The following is a 10,274-nucleotide window of genomic DNA, read 5'->3' as shown; positions in this document are numbered from 1 at the left end:
TCTTGCGGCCTCTTGGCCCCACACTCCTCTGCACTCTGCTTGTGTCGCCTCCCGTTCGCGCTCCTCGCCGCACAGAGGCTGCGTAGGGTCGCAGTGGGGAGCACCACGAGCAGTCACCATCAGTAGTCAGGTCTCGCAGAGAAGTGCGGTTGCTGCAGCAGTGATGGGGACACCTTGGACGCGTCTTTATGATGTGTAAGGGGCCACTGTGAGTCCAACCTGTGTCACTGGGGCAGTTTTCCAAGTGAGGCTGTGATGCCAGAAGGGCCTCAGCTTTCCCCTTGCCCAAGTTTCATAGGTACTTGCAGAGAAAGGTCAGCCCCAGGGCAGTCCCACAGTAATGTTTTGGGCAGCTGCTCCCTTCTGGGAGCAGCACTTCCTTCAGCAGCAACTACGAAAAAAAATCCTCACAGACACCCACAGCTTTGCACTTTGGTCTGCCTGCTGCAGAGATTAGTGTCAGACATATGCACGCTACATGGCCTCACCTCCTAAGCAGCCTTGTATCTGGACATTATGTGTTTTCCCACAGAGAAACAGCTTATGAGAACAGCTATTGTTGTCTTTTATATGAGCACAGCACTGGTCATGCTGGATCAATATTCAGTTATGCTGCTCCCAGCAGTAGCCATTCAAGCCACTTCATAGCCAATCATCTCTTGGCCACATATGTCATCTACAGCTTAATGGAGGTGATCTGGTGATGGCTCAGCCTGTTTCTGGTCTCTCCTTCAGTCACATCTTTGGCCAAATCATCATTTAGCATTGGCTTTAAGTACATTGCCCTTAAATGAGTGGCAGGCACAGTCAGGATCGTCTGCTCTGTGCATCTCTTTAGCTCCACAGAATTTACCTTCTTCATCCTAACTCTTTCTATTTTCTTTATTTGTCTCCTACAATCATTTTGATTTCCCTAGGTCTGCCTTTATGCCCCTCCTTTTGTTTTGAGGTGATGGGAAATGGTATTTAATTTAGTTAAGGATGCTTCACTCTAACTGGAAAACAAACAGAAACAATAAACTCTGGAGGAAGAGAGCAAGTGTACTGTTCCATAATACTTCTCCAGCCTCCAGCTATTTACAGTTCAGAGACTTCCAGAGCTGCATGAAGATGCGTGTCATCAGCCACACTCAATAGATTTCTTCTCCATCATCATGAGCTGTCTTCACTTGAATCCATGTACTCTTTCAGCGCCCACAGCTTCCTTTGTCAATAAATTTCACAGTCTACAAACAGCTTCCATAATTTCTTCTGAATCTTGCTTCTATAAAGTTCATACGATGTCTTCCTTTACTTGTATCAAGAGAATGAGCAATTGCTATCCACCCTTTGTCGGAGATGCATCTTTTAATGGACTTCACCCTCATTTTTAGGGATGCCATTTGCTCACTAGCCACAGTATTTGAAAACAACAAAAAAAGCAAAAATCATGTCCAGGTCTGAAGTGCTTACTGAAGTAGTAAGACAGAACAAACGTATCACTACTCTGTGACCTTTTAGCATCTCTTTCTGTCTGAGAAACTAGTTCTTCAGAAACCAGTGGTCAGTTCATTAAAGCTAAAAGAACAGTCCCACAGACTGCCTCAGAAAGCATTTTTCTAACAACCTTTCATTTAATAAGACAGCATCTTATTCACTTCACTGATTACTCCTACAGAAAAATCAAGAGATTACAAAGATAAATGAGTGCATAGTCCTACAAATGCCAATGGTTTTGGGTTTTTTGTATCTATTTACAATCAATTTATGTGTTTTAAAGCATCTTAACTTTCAGTCATATGCAGTCAATCACAAACAACAAATACCTCAATTTTGAAATTGCTGAGATGAAAGGAATCTTCACAAAGCCTGGGAGGGTATCAAATGGAGTACTATTTACAATCCTGTACTTGGCAACTAAATCACTGTATGTGACAGAGGTGACTGTGATTTCATAAAGTCCAGTGATTCTGACTGTCAGGTTTTTGGATGCCCAAAGGATCTTCATCTTGTGGCATTCAGAGCAACAAATATCAACTTCTCCCCAATTGGATTCCAAATAAGCTAGAATTTGGTTAATAATATACTTGTGCATTGTGCATATGGTATATAAACTTCTATATTTTGTCCTTCATTTGCATGCAGATATCTTTTTATTGACTAACGTTACAGGAATAGTGGCTTTGCCATTGTAAGTATATGTCTAGTTGAAAAAGCCCATAGGAAGGATTGTGAGAATTTGAAACTATTCCTAGCAAATACCATGAATAATAGCAGCAGACTGGGGTCGTACAGCTTTTACTTCTCAGTTTTCACCAGCTGGCCCATCCTCCTGAGCCGGCCAAATGCTATCTGCTGCTTTCACCTTGGATTATCTGCAGATGATCCTCAAAGAGGAGTAAAAATATGTGATTACCTGAAGGAATGAGAGAAGCAACACAGATACGGATCTTACATGAGATGAACCCAGATTTAATCTCTCATAGCATCTATCTATTGGGTATTATACTCCTGAAAAGCAATGAAGCTGGGTTGTCTCTTCCTACTGATGATCTGCCATTGACTTGCTCTCTGTCTTCAGCAGCTGGTAGCAATAGATCATTAATAATTCCAAACGAATTATGAATGAAACATGCTCATTTACACTTGTACATAGTACTCACATAAGATAAATTTGTACTGGTTGTACATTTAATATGGCATGTGGAGAATACATACGTCCTATTTGGCCTGGAGACAATCATTATTGAGAGACAACATCTTTGTCTTAGAGAGGAAAATAAGGCTGTTTGTGTTAGTTATGAGCATTGCATTTTCATGTGTGAAGTTGAAGATGATAATAACCATAGGACAGCAATGACATCCAGCTCATCTGCCTGGTAGTAATTTCAGAATAATGAGGAAAGATTTATTTCTACCAAACATGCATTATTTTCCTTTTTTTTTTTTACGTTCATGCAAAGCCAGATTTCTTTCCAGTTTTACTGTGCCTGCATATCTACCCAGATAATTAGAAACAACAGTGATCATGTGAATGTTATACACTGTAGAAATGAATTTCAATGCTTTAATACAAACACCCACCAGTCAGTTAGAACTTGGCAGTTTTATGTGCGGTTAAATTTATAGGCAGATAATTGCGCAATTCATGCTTTCCAGAAAGCTTTCAGACTCCCTTGGCCCAGCCAAACTTGTGAAAGCATGGAAACTGATTACCTCAGTACTAGCAATTTAATTTTGGTGGAGTTTTTGTTCTTTTTTTTTTTTCTTTTCTCCAGACTCCTTCTTTTGTTTCCTCTATTGTTTAAGATATCAGCCTTCAGGCAGTACTGAATTCAATGACTTTAGAAAGCTACCTATTTTTTATGGTGTCCTTGAGGTGTATATGTTGAACTCTGAATGACCTGGGTTATCATGAGAAGAAAGCTCAGGAGAACTGCACCGAGATGTTAACTCAGAAAGCAGATATTGGTATAGCAAATATCTCTGTAGTGTATTTTAATTCTTCTGAACTTGAGAATGATTGTTGCAGACAGTTGCATAAATACAGTATTTTGATCATGTTCTAGAGACACTGATTTCGAGAGTATTTGGACTTCTGTTTGTTTCCTCAACCACATTTTTTACAAAGAAAAAGGCTCTAATTATCTGTAACATTTTGGTTTCAGAAAGAGTTAAGTATGCATTTTTCACATCTATATGAATTTTACATTTTCTTTTTGCCACCTGCAAAATCTACATAAACTAGTTTTTACTGATGCATAGCACAACATATTAACATAGGGTTTACAAGGGATCTCCACTTATACTGCCAAGCAGCCTTAAGTCTGATCTCCAGGTCCAAGTGAGCTATTTCAAGATGAATGTGCCAATTCTTCATGGTAAAAGCCTGTCTGCAATGCCAACAGAAAGGAAAATACGAAAATCAGTTAGGAAAACTGAATCATTCTGAAGACTGAAATAATTCAAATAAGAGATAATTTAACTGTACAGAGTTAATTAATTTGGAGGTGAACAACAGGATCTGAGGCACTAAACTGAGGACTATGTAACATGAAACAGCCCAAGAAGAGAGTGTTTTGGATTCATCATAGAAAAAAATATGAGCCATCCATAAGCTGTGGCCATGAAAGAGGCAAATATTTTAGGTAAACAGCTTTTTTACAGAACAGAAGTAAAACAGTATGCAGTGTAGAGCGGCAAGATTTCACTGAAATGTTACTTACAGTATAATTTCCTACCATGTAAGGGACGAGCAGAATAGCTCAAAGTGATTGTGGTCTAGTAGTATAAATGAATATCAAGCATGGAGAACAATTAAAACAAATCAGCAGTGTTTGCAAGAAGACAAGTAGGTAAAAGCCCATTAATACATTTACATTACAAATTGGAATGTGATGTTTCTTTAATATTTAGAACTGAACTGAAATTCTCTTTTAGTATAAATAGAGTGGGAAAAATATGAAAAACATATACTCAAAAACCAAATTTGGTTAATTTATAAATAGGTTTATGTGTCTGTGAGTTGCTTTAGTAGCAAAGACATCTCTTGCCACCTGGTGAAGTCTCTTCAAAAAAATCTAATAAAGTGCTTCTTGATTAGCAATTTAATGTAAAGAGAAATGTTTGATTGAATGAGATATGATTGAAGGCATCAGAATATTAATTTAAATCTTGAAGTCATTTCTGTAACGACACTGAAGATTTCATTGCCTAAGGTTTGTTTTCTTAGAGTCCACTTTCAATGGGGCTGCATTTAATACAGCATATTATAAATGACATTAGGAACTAAGTTCTGTTACAAAATCTCAGCTTGAGGATGAAGAATGATCTCCAAAACAAGCACCTTATAAAATAGGAGTGGCTTTTAACAACAACAGTTTTAGAGCTACATAAAATATTATACACAACACAGCTATTAAAGGCATGACTGAAGACATTATTGTTGCTGCACATCTAATAACACAAAAGTTTCTTAGTGCATGTCTCCTTGCTTTCAGATCACAGCATGGTTCACTTTTAAAGGGAATCTTGGAACACCATTCAAAATCCACTATCTCGAGACCAACTATAGCCTGATAGTTCTTTGCTTTGTTTAACAGCTACTTCAAAGCTAAAGAAATGTCTGCCCTAAAGAAAGGCTTTTACTTCAACACTCCAAGTTCTGTGTGTTACATTATAGCTATTTATTGAGAAAGAGCAGACAAATGTCAGTCCTCAGGTCCACAGAAAGCCGCCTTGCATTTGGCTGGTCAGATCCAGGAGTCCCTGTTCACGAGCAGAACAGAGAATGCAAATCTTTGCACCTGTGAAAGGTAGACAAAACAATTTCCTTGGCTCGGAGGTATTTGTCGTGGTTCTACAAAATGACTAAAATGCCAAGTGCTGAAGTGATTGTTGTCCCGGATATTTAAAGCAAGGAAGCTCATTTTCCTTCAAACGTTTGCAAATAGAAAACTAAAGCTCTGGCAAATTGAGTGTGGAAAATAAACCTCCCCTCTCCTCACTCTCCAGCAAGCTTGATAAACTTATTAATCTTTTATAACACAAATTTCTGTGACTCACAGCTGGAAAGCTGCCAGAGCTATAGGCAAATAGGAACTGATTTGGCTTCTTAAAAGCTGGGTATCTGCTTCAGAGTATTTGGGAATATATATATATAAAATTATCTAGGAATTTTGCCAGCAATTTCAATAAACTATATTCTGTCTAAAAAAAAACTTAATCAAAAGGAGTACATAAGAATATGAACATACATTTAGCTTTACAAAATAAAGACAAAAGAGCTTCCTACCAGGATGAGAGTTGATCATACTAAAGAATAACTTGTTTCATAAATTAGGTTTCTAAATGAGATTTAGTGCTTAATGGCATCAAGGCTCTCTGCATTAATCTTAATCCTAATAAGCATAAAAAGAGAGTCACTCCATTTAAGAAAATCGTTAATGAAAATTTCCACACCAGTATGGAAAAAAAAAATCTCCTCCTCTAGACTTTGATAGTTTTAAGCAATTTACAGAAGTAAATCCTATTCAAAATGTAGAGGTACTTGTTAGATGCCTAGTCTTTGTATAGCCAAAGGAGAGAAAGAGGATTTTATAAGGTAAGGTATAAGGATTTTTAAATAAGGTAATAATCAAAACACCTAAGGTAGTGTCTTGCGCTCATACCATTTTCCAGAGGAGTCTCTCAGCAGACCAAAGGGGAATCTCTGGAGCCCAGTGTCTTAGCTTACAGTCCTAAATAAGCTGCATAAAGTGAAGCAGAACAAAGATCAAGTGAGATTTGTGTCTTGTGCAAACTGCCAGCAGAAATTCTCTGCGTTATTTGCAGAGCAGTTTTGCATTGCTAGCATCAAGTCTTCTGGGAGAGGGGAAAGCCTTTAATAAAATCCAAAAGAATTCTAGGGGATTATCAGAGAGACTATTAATTTTAATTCATTCACTCCCCCCCCACCACCCCCGAGTTTCAATCCTCCTTCTTTAGCATCTTTTATTTCCTATCTGGCGAAAACCAGCAGGGCTGTGTTATTGAAAAGTTTGTTTCCTCTAAGAGAAAATGAAGAATGTTAATACAGTAGATGCACTTCAGTGTTTTCCACACATCAGCCATGAGATGCCACGATATCACTTAATGAAGCTGAAGGCAAGGAGCAGGGTTTTCACAAGCAGTACAATAGGGTGGCACAAATGCAAGAGTAGGGTGCAAAAGAACTGTGTTCTCTACTGCTGGTCTTCCAAGAAGCCTTGATCTACAAAGTCAAATGACTTGCTCCGTCACAGCATGAGTATGATGAAGTGCAAGATACTGAGACCCACTCTAAGTGGGTCCAAGTCCTTTTTGTTCTTTGACAGAGGGCCTCAAGCACTGAACTTTCATGTCTCAGCTTTTCACTGTAAGTCTAACATTAACAAGGGAACAAACAGCTTGAGGTAACAAGTGGTTTGCAGGAAAATTAACAGAATGGCTCATCCCACTAATTTACTACTCATCTTTGTATAATGATGTATTTAGGATTAAATCATAGACTCTTTACGTTCAATTTAGATTTTTTAAATCAAAGCTTTCCACATCTTCTACCCATTAACATCTTTATACCTACCAAAGATTTTTTTTTCCTGTGCCCTAGCTGCCGGGTGCTCTAGGGCATCTTCCTGGAATCCTGTGCACCACCAGGTACTTCAAGCACTTTTAAAGGTGCTAAAATCAGGGAGGTGAGGTCCCTGTTGTAGCCTGTGCAAAGATATAATGGAACTGAGAACACTTGACTTAGATGCCTGAAAAGGTGGCCTCAACCAGAGCTAATGCACCAGGCTGTGGGCAACATGGGCAGTGGTTCAGAGCCTCAGGATCGAGCACCTATTCTCCATGGTGTTCCTGCCCCGGGAGCTTGGGCATGCTGCAGTGTGCTTGAAGGTGGCCAGGCTGAGCCAGCTACTCTGCTGGGATTCAGGCACTGGATCTACTGTCTGATAACATACAGCATCATTTCTTCTGCAGCACAAAGTCCTTGTTAGGGCACCTCAGAACAAGAAAGGAGTGTCCAGGATGCTCCTGAAGAGAAGTCCCCTCGTCATCCTGCAGGTAAATGTTCCAGTGAAGTTCTACCCTGGTGCTGGCACTGTCAGCGCTGACACTGTACCTGCTTCAGAAGTGAATGGAGGGTGCCAGCATTCCTTGGGATCAGTGTAATAAATAAATCCAGGGTTATCTGATACTCTGGGAAACAACTACAGTTTTGCGAAAGGCCACTCTCAGACGTACAGCAGTCACCATCTTGGGAAAAACAAAATCCAGACATTCAATTGTCTGGGTAACAAGTGTTTGAAAAACCATGCTATAGTAGGCTGTAACAAAGAACCAAATTTCTGCTTTTGGAGGAGAAGGGAAAAAAAGTTCAAAATGAAGGAACACAACTCCTCAGTTCTAGTAACATTTATGAAAAATCTGCCTCCTCCTAGGCAGATTTTACTCCTAAGGGCACTTCTAAAACACTAATACAGAAACATATGTTCTATTTTAAGTTAAATGGAGATTAAGAGATAGCTATAATTACATCAACCAAAAAAAAAAAAAAAAAAAAAAAACAGTTTCAGTCAATATGTACAGTAAGTCAGGCAAGTTATTTATTTTTTCAGCAGTTAGAATACACAGCTGCTCACGTTTGATAGCATTTCACATTCATCATTACATTTATTTGCTTACTTACAAACTGGTGTGAAGTGCTGCTTCTCTTCTCTTCCCAGACAGATAAATTACAAGCTGTAGATATCACAAACACGATACAGAAACATGAATTACACATTAATCGGACACAAGGATGGGAAGGAGAGGAGAGAGAGAGAGTCATTCACTATTAAGGATATAGCCCATGTTCTGCCGAGAAAAATAGGACCTGGAGGCTTGGAAACCTGCTCCTGCATGCTGCATGATGTGTGCACAATGACATATCCACCTTGGTTTAGTATTTGCCAGGCAAATCACAAAGCCCTCTAAGGCTACAGCAGCATATAATCTCTTTGAACGTTTTCCTGAGCTCCTGACTCCGGAATGCATAGATAAGAGGATCGATGATGGAATTGCACATGATGAGGATAAGGTAAAAGTTAAAGTGAGACATGAAGCAAACACAGTAAGGATTGTAGGGGCAGGAGATGTAAAAGATCAGGTGCAGGAAAAATGGGGCCCAGCACACAACAAAAACTCCAATCAGGATGGTGAGAGTGATGGCCCCCTTCATGTTGGCCCCTTGGCGAATAGGGCCAGTTCCCGGAAGAACTGCAATTTTTTTGATATGCATCCGGGCCATCATGAACATGTGGACGTAGAGGGAGGCCATGAGAATGAGCATGGTGAAGAACATGCTGATAAGGCAGATGATGACGACACTGCTGTCAGAGTAAATGATGAACAAAATGCCTGACACCGTGCAAGCCGCCCAGATGCATGTGATGATGACCCCTACGCGCTTCACCGTCATGATGTTATGGTACTGGAGGGCGTAAAAGATAGTGAAATACCTGTCCACTGCTATTGAGAGGAGACTGCAAATTGATGCAAGCAGGGAACTGCAAATCACTGAGTCAATGACATTGTCAATGTTTATGGTAAAGCTCTGCGCGTCTGTGTCTGTGTTGTTTAGCAGCGTGATGACAATAGTTTCGGATCCATTGGATACGCTCACTAGCATGTCGGCCACTGCCAAGCTACAGATGAAGAAGTACATGGGCGAATGGAGGTTCTTGTTCTTGGCTATCGCCACAATGACCAAGACGTTCTCCAACAAGCTGATGACGCCCAAAGTCACAAACACTTCAGGAGAAACGAAGAGTTGCTCGTAGCAGCCTCCTGAGGAGTGACCCTTGGCGCTGGGCTCGACGGCACCTCCGTGTGCTCCATGGCTGTGGTTCCAGAAGTGGAGAGGCTGGAGCGTCCCACGCTGATGGGTGAAATTCATCTTAGGGAGAGCCTTTTTCAGCCTCCTGCTTTTAAATCTGTCCTTTTTGCATCCTGTAAAAATCCTCCTTTGGCTTTTCAGTGGGAGAAGAAAATGAAAAAAAAAAAAAAAAGATCCAGCACCAAAGCAAGAACCAAGTTCAGAATACTTTAGCTGCTAACACAAAAGAAGGTTTTCAAACTCAGAAATGCTGTTTTGGTCTCACAGATGCAGTTTCTGACCATCACCACATTCACCCCAGTTGCCTATGTCATAAAGTCCCAACAACCAGCTGCAAGTTTGCATCGGATCCTCCCTTACGTTCGGTTCCCGTTTAATTCACAGATACACGTTGCAAGGTGGTTTTTTTCCCCCCCTTCCCTTCCATTAAGAGAGGTAAACAGAAAATGCCCAAGTGGCTGCTGCCGAGCAGGAACTAGTCTCAAACTGCAAGCACCTTCCTCGCTGTCAGGCAGCGCACGCTGGCTGCCTGCTTTATGGTGTGTGGAGGAGAGGAATATTCAGGGGCACTCTCCGCCTCTGCCTTGCCTGGCAGCCAATGGGGCTCTAATGCCGCTTCCGAGCTGCGCTCCAGCACCGCTCCATGCAGCGCGCCTGGGCGCAGCAGCGGCTCCCAGCAGCCGCAGGCAACCAGGGAGGCTCGTGGAGATTGGTTTCACTGCCTTCACTTTGCACAAGGGTGTTTTAGTGCTTGTTTTGTGGATTTTGGGGGGGTATCATCGGTTTCACTCCTTGCTGCCACGGTTGCACTAGCAAGCCGACAGAATCCCCGCAGCTGCACTGATGGCTTCTGTTTTTAGGCTGAGATTTATTCTTCCCTTCTGTGACATGAAGTTGT

The 10,274-nt window shown here is 40.8% G+C and overlaps 1 protein-coding gene across 1 annotated transcript; it reads right to left on the bottom strand.

Moving 5' to 3' along the window:
* Positions 1 to 8,302: 8,302 nt before the first annotated feature.
* MC4R (melanocortin 4 receptor) lies at positions 8,303 to 9,977 on the bottom strand. The gene has a single exon (XM_026043993.1). It carries the CDS (start codon positions 9,434 to 9,436, stop codon positions 8,441 to 8,443), a length of 996 nt encoding a protein of 331 aa, XP_025899778.1. The 5' UTR covers positions 9,437 to 9,977; the 3' UTR covers positions 8,303 to 8,440.
* Positions 9,978 to 10,274: the final 297 nt, after the last annotated feature.

Source organism: Nothoprocta perdicaria, unplaced genomic scaffold, assembly GCF_003342845.1.
Source record: "Nothoprocta perdicaria isolate Ctin4 unplaced genomic scaffold, notPer1 scaffold_344, whole genome shotgun sequence".
NCBI classification, from domain to species: Eukaryota; Metazoa; Chordata; class Aves; order Tinamiformes; family Tinamidae; genus Nothoprocta; species Nothoprocta perdicaria.
Note: the sequence above shows the minus strand (reverse complement) of the source record. Positions and strands in the feature narration are given on the sequence as shown.

What these genes read in the sequence shown, in the direction of transcription:
- MC4R (XM_026043993.1), bottom strand. Translation starts at nt 9,436, where the DNA reads ATGAATTTCACCCATCAGCGTGGGACGCTCCAGCCTCTCCACTTCTGG.